Below are 15,194 nucleotides of genomic sequence, written 5' to 3' on the forward strand. Positions count from 1 at the left end.
TTTAACCACCATGTCCTCTTAGATCAACCACGTCCGGACCAGAGACTTTGATTGCTGCCTCATTGTTCCGCTCATCGCTGAATCTCCAGACCGGTTGGAACTGGTCATCAGCCGAAACCCCTCCTCCTCCAACTCCGCCCCGCTGGCCAACCACAATGACGGCCTCACCAACAGCAGGCACTCCCCTCAGCCAATCAGCAGCGAGGTGGGACCCTCAGAGGTGTCTGCCGAACACGCAGAAGACTGTGGTCCCATCAAGTGGAACCAGCCTGGAGACGTGTTGGGGGTTGGGCAGGTCACCAATAGCTCCTTATAGCAGACTAGAACTGGATCAATCTGGAATCAGCCGCTTATGACCAGAACGGACCGGCTGGGTCAGCGGGGAAGCCAGTAAAGGATCGTTGACATCAAACTGGTTAAACTGGGTCAAAGTGGACTTCTCGTGGTGCTACACACACCCTCCGGATGAACGTCGGCCTTTGACCACTTTAGTTTGACCCTTGGAACTGCTGAAGCAGCCTAAAAGCACACAACTGGACTGGAAAACCCTCCAACACCTTCAACCTGACCAGTTCTAGATAATCGGTCAACTGGAGCTGAATTTACAACAACTGGAATCACAGCTGGAGCTACTGGTATAAATGGTTTTGCTAAGGCCATGGCCAGAAGTTCTGCTGAAGCCACGGACACAGAACAAAGTTCTGGGGTTCCACTAAAACCAGCACCACATCTGATGGTTCTACTATCCTGGACAGTGGTTCTTGTTTGGAGAAGCTCAGCTCTGGGACCTGATGTCCCGCTGCAGCTACAGCTACTCCATGGAAATAGATGCTAGTTCTGGTCTTGATGGTGGAAGAATCACGTCAAAGCCAGAACCTGGACCAGTGGTCTTACCTGGATTCTGGTTCTTCACAGAGCCTCAGGTACTGGTCTTACTGGTCCATCGATGCGTTTTTATCCCAAGCCTTAGCCACGATTAACAATCTGGTTCTAGCTGTGGTGTTTGTGGATACCCAAGCAGAGATGTGGTCAGTACTTCATGGCTTCTGGTTCCAGTATGACAGCAGCACACCAGTGCAGGGTTCACGTTCTGAACCCAGAACCCAACAATAGATGGAAAGATTCCCATGGAAACTAGGGATGCTCCAATCCGAGTGTCTAGGTCTGATTTTTTGCTTAAACACAAGCTGAAGTAAAGAGGATCAGTAGAAAGTTTCATTCTGTTATTAATCTATAAACAAATGGCACTTTGATTATTTCAGCCTCAGCTTTAATGATCCACAGGCTGGAATCACTGATTTAAATAGGACTATATCACTGCTGCTAGCCTGAACTTTAGCTTGAAGCATTATGATGATGCGGCTCTTCAAAATAACCTAAACCTTGATGAATGTGACCTTTTAGACACTGTTTAACATTCTGATGAGCATTCGCTGTGAGATAAACCCAAAGGAGTCAGAATCTGGTATTAAGAAAATGTAATAGAGCTTATTTTTACCCCTTTTATAAGGAGGTTCTCCATAGTTTCATAAACTACAGAGAACCTGGACCCAAAAGGATTGATTTACACCCTGAAAACGCAGCATCAATCAGCATTCAGACAGGGTTGTCATCAAAATTCACCGAAATTGGTCAAAAAGAAGGTCCTCTGTGTTTAGCCCTCAAAAAGTTTCTATATATATATAAAAATCCATAATCAGTCGGAATCAGCAGCACTTTTACTCCAGTTTTTGGGTTGATGAGGAGCAGTTAGGTAAGCGGATGGTCGAATGCAAAATGCAGATTCTCTATTTTAACAAAACACAATTCAAAGTTTTATATTTTGAATAGAAACGAACTTGTAACTTTTCTGACATTTACTTTTGCTAAAAATATGTTAATAAGCTAATTTATGTACGTTTTTTTTTTCTATTGTGCTAATGAACACATTTCACCACCTCGAAGGAAATGAGTTGTTTTTAAAGGATGAACCATGAAGACCAGACCTTTAAACTGGACTTTTAAGAGCTTCTTTCAACAGGGTCAGCATTAACCAAACCTTAACATTGTTCGTTCTCATATTGGCAAAGTAACCTTTAAATATAGTTTCATTTTTTGGGGGCAAAATAATAGAAATATGGACTTTAGTAAGAATCAGCTGATTCTGATCGGAGCATCCCTAATAACCCAGACACAAAGGTAGAGAGTTTACTGTAAATTTTAGTTCTGTGCCATAAATGAGCTGCTGATTGAACGATGCAGAGTAGTCATGACGATGATGATGATGATGACACTGAGCAGTTCAATAAGAGTCTTTTTCTACAGTTTACAGCTGTTGGACTGGCCACACTGTGTATGTATGTCTGTGTGTGTGTGAGTGTGTGCGGGTGTTGCAAACAGGCCAGTTAACTCAGTTTCCTGTCTTGGCGTAACCCCCAACGTTTCTCCATCCCTTGACCAATCAGCAGCCAGGACGAGAAACGACAGCACATCAGCTGATTGGCTGGAACCAATCAGAAAACAAACAGTTTCCCCACCTGTGTGTGATTGGTTAGTTTATGTGTTGAGGAGAGCCAATCGGCTCCCAGAAAAGAGGCCAAGCATGCCCCCTCTCCCCTCCCTTTTCCAGCCCCCGTAACAGTGATCTATTATGCTAATCAATAAGTGTGATTTTGATTGACTGTTGTCAGTTCTCTGTTTGTTTAAATGGCAACCAAACCTAAAAAGATGTACAGAAGATAAAAAAAAAAAAACAGTCAACGTCGCTTTTCACATCCAAATCCCAGTAACCTTCACGTCATAACCACAGAAATAATGTTACACGAGAAAAAAAGCCTTTGGAATCAGGAAAACTGTGACAGTAAACGCATTTTCTGTGTGTTTGAGGGCGAATGATATATAACTGTTTACGTTTGATGTCAGCATCTTCCTGCTCTTCTCAGTCTGAACTCACTATTTAAACTGGCCAATCAGAACCCTCCCTCAGCACCAACAACAAATAGAAATCCTCCCTGAGTTGGGAGGGTCCGATGCAGTGGATTATTGATTGATTGGCTTGGATTCTCTAATCTGAATTAAGCACATTACTGGCGTATGGTTAGCAAGCATCGAGCACAGGGCTAAAAGAGCACAAAGGTAGTCAGGACTAGTTTTACCAACTTTAATAACATGTTTGATTAGTAGATGGTTTCTAATCAAACCCAGGGCAAGCATGGCCGATTTCTAGACAGCACAGACCTCACACAATGCTACTACAGGGCTAACATCTGCTGTGCTATGCTGTGACCTAGCATGTGAACTGCACATGGTGCGGATGCTTCTTAAAGTCAAGGTGTCTTCTCATTTTGAAATGTTTTGTCATCAAATCTGTTCTGACATTCAGCCGTCTTAAAGCCGGGCATACACGGTACGATTTTTTCACACGTTGCACGCACCCACAGCTCATAGTGTACGACGACCCAATGGTCTGATGCGATCTACCTGCTCACGCCGTACGTCTAAAAACCACGTCGGTCTCAGCTCCGCAGTGAGATGGCGCTATTCGGACTTGTCTATTTGGAAGCCAAACCAGTAGAAGAGGAATATGAACCTCGTTAGAGAGAAACGTGCTGCCTCTGCAATTTGTGAAATGTTTTTGTGCTGAAAGGCCTAAAAAAAAAAGGCGACGACGTATTTGGACAAAGAGATGGCTGAGCAAATGAGGCTACTATGGTCTGTCAGTTTTACAGAAAGAACTCCTATTCACTCGCACCCCCACCATGCTTCTGTGTTTTAATATGAGAGGAAGAATAGGAAGAATCCGTGTTTGCGCACTGAGCGATTTGCCCATGACAGCATATCCCATAATACTTGTCGGCGAGAGTTCTCCTCGCTAAAGGTGAGATTCAATGACTGTCTGAAACCGTACCGTAGCTCACCACTTGTATCCACCTAAAAGTGTGCGTGCGCAGAAAAAGATAGCTAACAGGACGAACACGTAGGACGGCCTTACTTAAACATATCACCAGAATGGTTGACAATTAGGAGGACTACTTATTTAGATAGAAATTTAAATAAAAGATCATCCCCTATTCCTTTAATCTACGTGGATGTCAAAACTGATCTCTGCACAGACCTGTCTGGGAGACGGTGTGTGGAGTCTGCCACGGGTACGACTTGATTACACGCAGTCTTCTGCTGAGTGAAGTACTCCCCAGCATGTAGGGGCCTTTAGACTTCCTAATGTTAAGCTGAAAGTTTATGGAACATCTTGGTGCTTCTCCACCGTGACCCTTTGTCAAATCTTTTGTGGAAAACAGATGAAAAGATTCATAAATAGAAGGCAGCAAATTATTATATTTCTGGCCTAGGATGAGCAGAACATTTGAGGACTCATTCTATCAAAGGTATCCTTGACTTTAGCAAGCACCCGCAGTAATTATCAGCCTCGGCGTCTCCCCTAAAAAGCACATTGTAAGAATGATAACATTGCTAGTTTTTAACTGGCTCACATCAAAAGTTTAGTCTATCATTGTGTTTTTAGAAAACTTGTTTGATTTGTGCCAAGCTTACAGATTGGCTGATTGATCAATTACACCATTAGCATCCTTCACTTTCATCAGTTTGACTTTCTTGGAGGGCAATGATGACGCCTTCAACCTGCCATGCTTCAGTCCATAAGTTAGCAGGGTAATCTATCTATTTCTTTAAAAGTGTCTTGTTCAAAACCTTTAGTTGTGATTGGCAGGACTTGCCAAATCTGCAATCCAAAAGGCTTGGATTAAAGGAACCGCTTTGTAATCGAGGCCAAGTTATCCCCAATGTCCATGTGCAATCGAAAGGGTATAAATATATGCAAGCATGGCTAATAAACGAGGCTACCACATGTAAATGCTCGGTATTAATGTTAACAACCAGATACAGGGCAGATGAAAACAAACCATTGCCTAGTGGTAACATTTTAGTGCTCAGTCAACACAAACTGCTTGACCAATGACAACAACCACAGAGCTGAGGGGCGGGGCTTCAGAGGGATTGACGAGTGAGATCCAAAGCCATACACACTGTGCTTTCGCTTGTATGTAAAAAGTGTGTAAATATGTTAGAGTGTGCGTTTGTATTTGTGTGTATGTGTGTGTAAAATTGCAGGGATTTGCACTCTGGTGATTAACCTCAGCAAAACATGTGCACACAGACACACACACACACACACACACATATATATACACGTGCGCACTGCACTGCCATTTAAAATAGTGGGTCAGATTAGATTCCATGTAGCTTCACGAACCAACCAAACTGTATTTTTTTTCTTTAAAGGAACAGGGATGTTGTAAAGTATTTTTGTACAAATTTAATACTTTGGTAGCATGACGTTCCTGGTGTTTGTCCTGGTCCTGTCGGGCTCCACTGAACTACTCCACCCCTCCTTTGTATGGACTACTACTGAGCAACAATAAAGATGAAAACCTAATGAACCATGGGCTCCTTGTCTCAAATATTATTACAAATCAGCATTTTCCTTACAGAGGTGTGAAAAGAAAGCAGACAAAATCCAAGATTTATCATAAAATTAGGTATAATAGCTATATACTCAAGTCAATAAATGATATATTGGCTTTATTTTTAGATTGGTTTATGCTGTTGAGAATTTTCAACTTTTTAACGAGACAAATGTCAATATCTGTTAGGAATTCAATTTAAAACAGTTATCTTTTGAGGAGACGACAAAGAAACACTGAATAAAAAGAAGTGTAACTGATGCATTTGTTGGCAGAAGGAACTAAACCTGAATCTATTTGATCCCAAATTATGTTTTCTTAAGGCTGTAGTTAGAGCATAATAACAATTTAACAACAGTAATGATATTAATAATAACAATATAACAAAATGTAGGCTCTTGTCTTGTAAATATTAGTACTTGCTTTATAGTCTTTAATTATAGATAGTAGAAGTAAGAAAATTAGTTTTGTATCATAATTCTTCTTAATTTATAAGTACCGTAATCATAGTTGTTGTGGTAGTATTTGCCTTAACTGCTTTTAAATCCTGCTTGTCTTGATTCCTAACCATACCAGGGTGAATGCTGACATTTGTCTGCATATCACCAGATTAAACAACCAGTCATCTGCAAGGGTCCTATTAATAAAGGTCGAGTTAAATGGGATGTTGATATGCTGGTGAAGGTTCTCAGTCATCCTGGTCATAGTCATTCCAAAAAAGAAAATTAAAAACAATCCACTGGATTTTGTTTTTGCAGGACTTAGAATTGGTCATCCTGGACTTCTTAGTTCTCTTTTCAGAATAGGGAAACATGAGACAGGGACTAATCACTGTAATAAGATGGAAACAGTGGAAAATGTTTCATTAGAATATAATAAGTATTCACATGAAAGTCAGCACCTAAAGTCAATACTGAATAGAGAGAAAATCTCATTTTCTATGATAAACCATTTAGGAAATAAATCAAATCCTGTTAGAAATCAAATAATTAGCTTTTCTAAAAACACTGGATTATTTATTTAAAGTATGAATATCTGTGTATTCATGCATGTCCATATAGACACATGCTAATTTATATGTGTGTTCGTATAGATATAGATCTATAGATAATATGCAGATTCATGAATAACATTGAGGTATGTATTAATAACTTCCCTCTGACATCATTGATGACCTCACCCCAGTCTGGTAGGTTACGGCAAATGTACCTTAAATTGGTTGCTATCCGCCAATAAAAAACATATATTAGATCAGGGGTGTTCAAAGCTTTCCAGGCCAGGGGCCCCCAAACTGATGGCGAGATGGAGCGGGGAACCCCTAACTTTATATATGGTATGAAATTGTGTTATATCTAACTGGTCCTATAGTCTCTCTATTACAGATGGAGTAATGAAACTAAAGTAACTTCTCCCTGGAATTATTAAAGTATATCTGATTCCTCATTGATGGGACAGGTGTTGTGACTGAAACGGTGCCCAGCTTGAAAGAGCTCCTGTGTGTCGCTGAATGTGATCATTGATGACTGAAAGGCATCTTCTGCCTCCATTTATCTGTTTACTACAGTCTGTTGAAATCATAGTAATTTGTATTTAAATTTCAATTAGTGGAAAACATTGCAGGGGGGAATATAAAAAAAATACAAATCAACCAAAACTTTCACGACCCAAATGCAACACCTCTGTGGACCCCCTAGGGGTCGCGGACCCCCTGTTGAAGACCTCTGTGTTAGATATTTTGAGGAAGAATTTGGTGAGTAAGCATACACAAATAGTTATTCAATTTTTAAAGAAAACTAAATTATTTCATAGAATTTGATTATAGAGATGGTGAATGTGTGTGTGATATAGTATCAGTCCATCACGAACCACACTCCATACAAGTAAGTGGCGGTAATGCTACAAAAAGTTTGTTGCCACCCGCCAATAAATCCAAGAAGAAAAAGTGGTCCAAACCGGAAGTATGTGCTCCTCTCGGCTCCTCTCTGCTATCCTCCTTCCTGCCTGAGCTGCTCGGTGACTCGGTGAGCGATTAATCTGGATTTCTCTCCTGTTTGTTGCTGTTGATTCTCGCGGCTGAGTTTGAACGACGAATTTGAAAAACAAGGATTTTTTTTTCTTTCTTTTACCAATTTATCTAGTGGGAAGAGAAACAAGGAGCTCCGGGCTAAAGATGTCCACCGCTTTGGAGAGCTACATCAACCGTATCCTGCTGCTGTTAGCTGGCTAACTTGCTAAACCAAGTCCGTTTAAATGAATGGAAACGTGCTAGTTAGCTTAGCCCGCTAATAAGCTAACTTCCAGTTAAACCAAAGTGGAGACATTACAGCTAGTTTAACACGCTAACCTAGAACCTAGATATGTGATTAACTCGATTTCATAGAAATCTAAAAATCGGTGCTACAACAAACAAATACAGAACTCGTTTCCTGTTTGTTGAACCATGAATAAATGAATAAATAATCTGCATATATATATATATATTATTTAAATGGAAACTTGCCTAAATATCAGTTTTTGTATTAAAATAATGCCTTTTTATAAATCCTTAATTGTGAAATCGATATCCAGAACGAAAAGATACACACAGCTTTATGCTAAAGTGCTACATATTTTGAAGGCTTTTTGACTATTTTTTATTTTTTTTTATTTGACCCTCTAATGAAGTCATATTCAACTTGTCAGAATTTAATTATAATGTTGATTATTTCAGTAACTTAGATTGATGGTTTCTAGTCTTTATAAAAAAAAAATCCATAATTAGATACATTATCATCAGGCTGCTGAGAGTCTAAAGAAATATTTAGACTTTTTTTTGTGTTTTTTTTTTTTGTTCTGTTGAGAACTAGAAACAGATTTTGTCTTTGTGACAAACTCATTTAGTTAAAGAACCTAAAATAGTTTGTGTTCTGTAAAGACAACACTAATTTCTGAACGTCTCTTAATGCTTAGATGATTCTTCGCTCCAGGCTTTAGTTAATATTATTACCTTAAGATCTAACGTACAAACACATTAGTTGAAACAGGATCAGGATGTCTTTATTTAAATAGTACGTAGTTATAACCATATCTGTAACTTTTCTCAATTTCTCTGATTTTGACTCATAGCAACCAGAAAAAAAATCCCCAAATTTGACAATTTCAAATCCTAACTAAGACTATATTTATTATTTGTCAAGCTTTCATGCATGCACACTGTAAAGAATGGCTTTGCTTTCGCATTGGCAATAGTGTTGCACCAATACCAGTGTTGGGCGGGGCCCTGATCCAGCACTCAAATGGTGGCATCAGCAAGTTCCAACAAATAGGGCACCGAAACCATTTTGATGTTCGTACATCACTTAAACGCAGCTTTCTCTCTCCTGACACTCACTATTGTTAACTATCGCCATTGGCCTCCAGACCAATGAGACTAACTTTACTTTCTCACTGTTGCACTAGTATTATTCATGTTATAATTTCACAAATTTTGCACTATTTTGGCCTTTGAGAACCAAAAGTTTATTCAACTATTGTCACCCATTCCAGGTAGGCAATAAAAATTCTACTGGATTCACTTTGTATTAGTCTTTTTCCTGCTTCACAAAGGTAGGCAGCAGCTTGACAAAGCCATGATGGTAGTAGTATGCAGTTCTTCATATATATACACATCAGTTTTAAACAGATGGTATCTGTATTTGGGCAAAAAAATGGCATCAGTGCAACACTAATTGGAAAATATAGTTCCAAAATTTTTTTACCACATGACTATAGAAATAGAAACAGCCTAATCGAACTTAGGAGGAGAGAAGTGTAAAGGCCTTTTTTCAGCCAGCTGACTGGCAGAGGAGCAGAGCTACTTTATCCTTTGCAACATTCAGCTTAAGAGAACTTTGTCCCGTCTGGATTGCACTCTTGAATTTTCATCAAAATTCATTTAACTGTAGAAATAAATACTGTAGAATCAAAGTTAACCGGCTGGATTCTGGTCTGTGCTAATATTGTATATTTCTCTGTTGTGACTGAATGAAACCGTTTAGCTGGATGTTTTCTTTAATTGCTGTGGCTTCAGGCACCGTGGCCATCGTCACGTCAGACGGCAGGATGATAGTGGTGAGTAAGTACAAACACAGCTTCGCCTCATCTGCATTTACAGATTATTAGCAGTTAAGGCGAAGTTTGTCGGATTAAATTTACAAACGTCAGAAGTGGTTTAGATGTGTCTTTGTGGATAAAATTCTTAAAAACTGGAAATTGTGTTTTGTCTTCTTTTTAGCTTAAACCTTTAGATGTGTTTGAATTTAAATGTTTTAACCTCAACTTAAAAGAAAAATTCCTCTCAGTCCAGAACTGATTTTCTGGTTTTCCTTTTCAGCTCAGAATGACGTTTGCTTGGTTGTTGTTTTCAGGGCACCTTGAAGGGCTTCGATCAGACCATCAACCTGATCCTGGACGAGAGTCATGAGCGCGTGTTCAGCTCCACTCAGGGGGTGGAGCAGGTGGTGCTGGGACTCTACATCGTCAGAGGAGACAATGTGTGAGTCCTGCGTTTCCTGCTCTCTATTAATCAGCTCCCAGTCATGTGAAGTAGATGATCATAAATTCACTCCTGCGGATTTTAGACAGAATATTTTACATTATATTGTAATTTTTATCTCATCAAATTTGCTCCCTGTTATGACCCCTCAGTGTAATCATCTTCAACTTTATTACATTTGTATAATGGCTAAAAAACTATTGATGCAGTCAAGTTAATTGTACATCTCTTTAGAGTTTTTTTATGTACACATAGATTTTATCCAAACATATTTTGTAACTAACTATCTGTAGCTGTTAATGGAGCCTGATTATCTACAATGAAAGAGGCGTGTAGCAACCTGAAAAGCCACGCAGGAATGAAGAAGCCATTAGTCCAAAAGCAATTAAAGAACTTGGATACAAAGATTTACATTTTTGACCCAATGAAACAGACATTCTGTAATTTTTTTTAGGATGTTTAGAGTTGAACAGATTTTGTTTTGTTTTAAGGATTGTGACAATAAATTTTTCTGTTCTATAAATGAATGTTTGAGCGTGATAATCATCATCATCACATTTGGAGGAGTAAGGGGCTAGCTTCCAATGCTGCTAACGTCATCTACTGTGAAGTATGGCAGTGACAGTATTGTGTTGTGCTGGGGGGAATGGTGTGCATGAAAAAAAAATATATATGTGTGGATAAAGGGTGTTTCTGTTTAACCCTGGGTTAACCTATATGTACTGAAGTGGTCCGAGCTCTGGACCCTGCGGTTCTCCCTGGGTAACTCGGTTCTTTGCGTCTTGTTTGTGCTTCAGTGCCGTAATCGGAGAGATCGACGAGGAGACGGACTCCACGCTGGATCTGGGAAACATCAGAGCCGAGCCGCTCAACTCTGTCGTCCACTGACCTTTTAGCACATGTTCTGCTGTGGCCACCATTGCCACGGCAACCAACAATGGCAGGACTCCGTTGTGTTGGTTTGTTATGTTTCTGTGCGATCAGAGGGGAAAGCCTGACCTTTTTTCAGCAGTCACCGTCTTCATCTGATGTTTGTGGGTTTTTTATATATAAATGATTTGTTAGATGTTGGATTTGCTTTCCTGCAGTTCAGCAGGAGAAATTTTGAATAAACTTTCATTTCTTGTGTTTAATTTGATCACCTGTTAGGTTTTTATTTCTATGATACAAGGATCCACTTTATAAACTAAGAAAAACTCATTATCACACAAAAAATAAAAGTATCTAAAATGCTTGTTTTGGTGCTTAGGGCCTGGGGCCTGTTTCAATAAGGAAGTTCAATCAACTCTGAGTTAAAACTTGAACTCTGAGTTGACTTATCCTGAGATTGGAAACTGAGTTTTGGGTTTCAGAACAGCTGAAATGAGTTAGTTCAATCAACTCTAAATTGACTGACTCTGAGTTAAGCGCGTGCACCACATATAAAAAGCCATTATCAATGGAGCACAGATATTACGAGTCACCATGGCAACAGCGTCAGACAAAAAAAGGTGTGCATATTTCTCACCAGCAGAACTGGATGTGCTTATGCAAGCATATGCAGAATTTGAACATGTATTTTAAAAAAAAAGCAACATGGCTGCAGCGGCGAAGGAGAGAGAGTTAGCTTGGGTGAAAATAGCCGCTCGAGTCAATGTGTAAGTTTACATTTTAATTACGGTACTTTTATACAGTGTTGGGTGTAATGAATTAAGTTACTTAAGTCATATAAATACTGTAATTAAATTAAAGACTATAAAACAATAGTGGATTTAATATCAAATTTTAAAAGGTATATTTTGATTTGAACTTTCTCCCTCTAGTTACACACTTTGGTCAATTTAAGATTAATTCATGCAATTGAATATTGTTTATTTGAAAGCATTAGAAGTGCAGTTTCTTGCCTCTCCTTGTATTGTACAAGTGGTTGAGGTTGATTTGGGATTTAGAAAGTAATTAATAAGTAAAACAAATTAGTAAGTAGACCAATACTTTCTAGAGACAGTAATTATTACATTAATCTAATTAGACTTGTTGAAGATAAAATTTGTAGTTAGTAATTAAGAACTATTTTAGAGTAACTTACCCAACTGTTATAATATCAGAGGTGAAACTGGAAGAACAGTATTTTATTAAACCTAATTTAGTTTTCATGGATAGGTGCAATCCTGCAGGCATCAAAAGAACATGGCAGCAGCTGAAAATGAAATATAAAAACATACTTCAAGCAGGTAAGCCTTGAGCACATCATGGGAGTAGAGTAGCTACCTGGCTTTACAAACAGGATCATCCATAAAAGGACATGCCATTTCATTCCCTTTGATGCGCTCTACGTGACTGAAATGTGTGCAATGAATACTGTATGTCCCCAAAGAATCAATGAGGTGTTTAAACACCACTTCCTCTTTAAAAAAGGGGAGGAGACCAAAATAAACTCTGGATTTTCTGAAGAAAACCTGCTCCCGACCAGGTTAGGTTCACAGAGTAAATTCCCATGGTACCTGACTCTGAGTATAAGTTACCTCTCTTTCAGAAACGGGCTTGACTTACTCTGCTTTCTCAGGTTTAACTTACCTCCCTTTCTGAAACAGAAAACCCAGAGTTTCCCTCATTTCAGGGTTAACAAACTCAGAGTTTTCACTTAACCTCCTTTCTGAAACAGGCCCCAGATCTTCAAAGTTTCTAAATAATAGGTGCTTTTATTATTATTATTTTAATGCAATAAGGAGACATGCTGCTGGTGATCGACAAACCGATTTGGCTCCGCCTGTTGAAATAAGCAGATTACCTTTTCTTGCAGTGAGAGTGGCTGTAAGTCTGCACTAACGCACCCTTACCACCATGTCTCTGCAGGCTTCTTTGATCCTCTGTTTTTTATAAACATGCCACAATTAGTGAGTTCATTCATTGTTTTTAGATTTGGTTTAACCATAAAGAAATTCTCCCCTCCAGCTGCACAACCTCTGCCGCCTGGTGATGATTGTTTTTCTTTATTAATATTCTACTGTTATTTTTGACGGTCCACATATGTTTACATTTGGGCCAAACCTCTCAGCATCCTCAGCAGTTTCTGCAGATATTTTACAAATCATTTTGATGTCTAAGAGTAATGAAAAAAGCACCTTTGCGTATCCTCCCCCCGTTTTACACAGTTTGGTCATTAGAATATGATCTGCACATTGATAAAGGAAAACAAAATGTAATAATCCAGCGTATTCTGGTTTTACAAATACGTTAGCAGCTGTTTAAAGACACATAAACTGGAAGATCAGAAACTAAGAGAAAATGTAAAATCACTTTTGTCTTTCAGATAAATTAGAGTAAATCTCAGTAAATAAGAAAAATGTATATAATTATCATGGAAAAAAATGAGCTTAAATGACAGCCAAAAATAAAAGACTAATAATTAGTTGAACAGAAGAAATAAACTTCATAGAAATTATGGAAGTGGTACAATATGAACAAAAATGTCCACACTGTGTCCTACTTTAACTGAAGGATGAATATTCTGATCTATTAATCTGGCTTAATATACTGCAATTCAGAAATGATCAAAGGTTCAGTTTATTACTTGTTTTGTCTTTAGAATAATCTAGATCCTTGTTGAGCTGAATTGGATCTGGGTCTGCAACAGACAGTTGAAGAACTAGGGCTGCTTTTACACTCCCAATAAAGACAAAGAGAAAACTGCATTAATTTTTCAATTAGTCCAGGATATGAAATTGTTGAGTTTAATCGTCTAAGATTTAGAAAGAACTGGTTACAACAGTGGGCTTAGAGGCTGAGATGATATTTGCAAATTTCTAACCAAAGAAAATAAAACAATTCCAAAACCCATTTTTCGCATTTAAAAAAAAGGGTCAATTTTGTAACAAACAATTAGGGGCCCTGATAAACAAACCTTCTTGATGAGCTTGCTCAGCGCTCTGAAGTCATTTAATTAAGTCAAAACATAAACAAGCCAGATAAAAGTTAATTTGTTACAATAATGAACCGACAACCATAAAATACTGATTAAAAATTACAACAAAAAATCAAAACTTGTCTCTTAGAAACACACTTTGTTCTTCTTTCTTCATTTTTTTAAAAGTGAAGATCTATTTTTTTTATTCCACGGGCTAAACAATGACAAAAATTATGTTTATGTAGAAAATAATTCCATAACTATATTTTGAATTGTAACAAATTGTATTGATCCAATCCATCTATTTTTAAAAATATAAGTACACTTTTCACTGCAGAGGTGATCTTCATAATAGAGTAACATCAGTTATTTCATCAAAACCATTTAAAGGATTTAATCTTTTGTTTTTTCCCAAATTAAAGCATGGAAGCACCTTATTAAAATGTACATATCCCACTGGTAGAGAAAAGGTATATTGTGTCGCAGTGAGGTAAAAAAAAAGGAGAACGGTTCTTCAATTGTTGCAAATATGAAATTAATGCAATTAATAAACTCACTGAAAAACATTCCTTCTTCATAGACAAATGATTTTGGAATAAAATACCTATTTTCCTGTATAACACAATTTCTTTTTTTTATTGTTTTTACAAATTATTTTTGTTGAATAATACCACAGATCAGTGTATCAGAAAGGGAATTCAAACTGCAATTTGTTCGTTTCTCTACCTGCTTTGTACTTTCTAAATGTCCAGCAGAGGGCGCCAGACACAAAAAAAACAGTATTCTAAACGTATGGAAAGAACAGCCTCTTCCGAAGGGGCCCATGAAAATCAGAGGGGATTTACCGTTAGGCAAAACTAGGCAGTTGCCTTGGGCCCCACATTCCTGGGGACCCATAAAACTCCTTTTACATGTATAGTTAATACAACTATTACTTATTTGTGCTCATTAATTATGTTTTTGATAAAAACCATTTCCCTAATGCTCTGTTTGGTGATAACATCTAAAAGCAGCGAACTCTGCTCTCCAGAGCAAGTAGATTCATAACCCCGCCTCCTGCTCTCCTCTATCTTGTCTGCTGTCATGATTCATGCAGCTCTTATGTCATACTAATGAAAAATGGAGAACAAATAAGCAGATAATGGCTTGTCTACAGTGAAGAGAAGGACTGGGTTATTTACTTTTGGCGTCGCTTTTTTGGAAACACAGGAAGGAGCAATCAGCTAAGTAGTGATTGGAAAAATCTTTCATTCCTTTTGAGACGGCATGAAATGTCAGCTGTGCTATTTGGACAGAGACATGGCTGAGCAAACATGGCTACTAAGGCCTGTCAGTTTTA

The 15,194-nt window shown here is 38.3% G+C and overlaps 2 protein-coding genes across 14 annotated transcripts in view; both read left to right on the forward strand.

Moving 5' to 3' along the window:
• The window catches only part of grip1 (glutamate receptor interacting protein 1), an 87,572-nt gene extending 85,735 nt beyond the window's left edge, over positions 1-1,837 (forward strand). For all 12 annotated transcript variants that reach the window (XM_038305188.1, XM_038305183.1, XM_038305184.1 and 9 more), the window contains one exon: positions 23-1,837. In XM_038305188.1, coding sequence (XP_038161116.1) covers positions 23-316 — 294 coding nt within the window. In that variant the 3' untranslated portion in view covers positions 317-1,837. The remainder of the gene's footprint in view (positions 1-22) is intronic.
• Positions 1,838-7,427: 5,590 nt separating this feature from the next.
• lsm8 (LSM8 homolog, U6 small nuclear RNA associated) lies at positions 7,428-11,110 on the forward strand. Of its 2 annotated transcripts, XM_038305221.1 has the most exons (5): positions 7,428-7,480; positions 7,598-7,660; positions 9,508-9,548; positions 9,845-9,972; positions 10,770-11,110. In XM_038305221.1, exons 2-5 carry the CDS (start codon positions 7,630-7,632, stop codon positions 10,858-10,860), a joined length of 291 nt encoding a protein of 96 aa, XP_038161149.1. In that variant the 5' UTR covers positions 7,428-7,480; positions 7,598-7,629; the 3' UTR covers positions 10,861-11,110. The 2 variants fall into 2 exon arrangements, with proteins under 2 accessions (XP_038161149.1, XP_038161148.1); XM_038305220.1 differs by lacking the exon at positions 7,428-7,480 and having other exon boundaries at positions 7,487-7,660.
• The last annotated feature ends 4,084 nt before the right edge of the window (positions 11,111-15,194 follow it).

Source organism: Cyprinodon tularosa, unplaced genomic scaffold (assembly GCF_016077235.1).
Source record: "Cyprinodon tularosa strain WSP-4 unplaced genomic scaffold, ASM1607723v1 ctg552, whole genome shotgun sequence".
NCBI classification, from domain to species: Eukaryota; Metazoa; Chordata; class Actinopteri; order Cyprinodontiformes; family Cyprinodontidae; genus Cyprinodon; species Cyprinodon tularosa.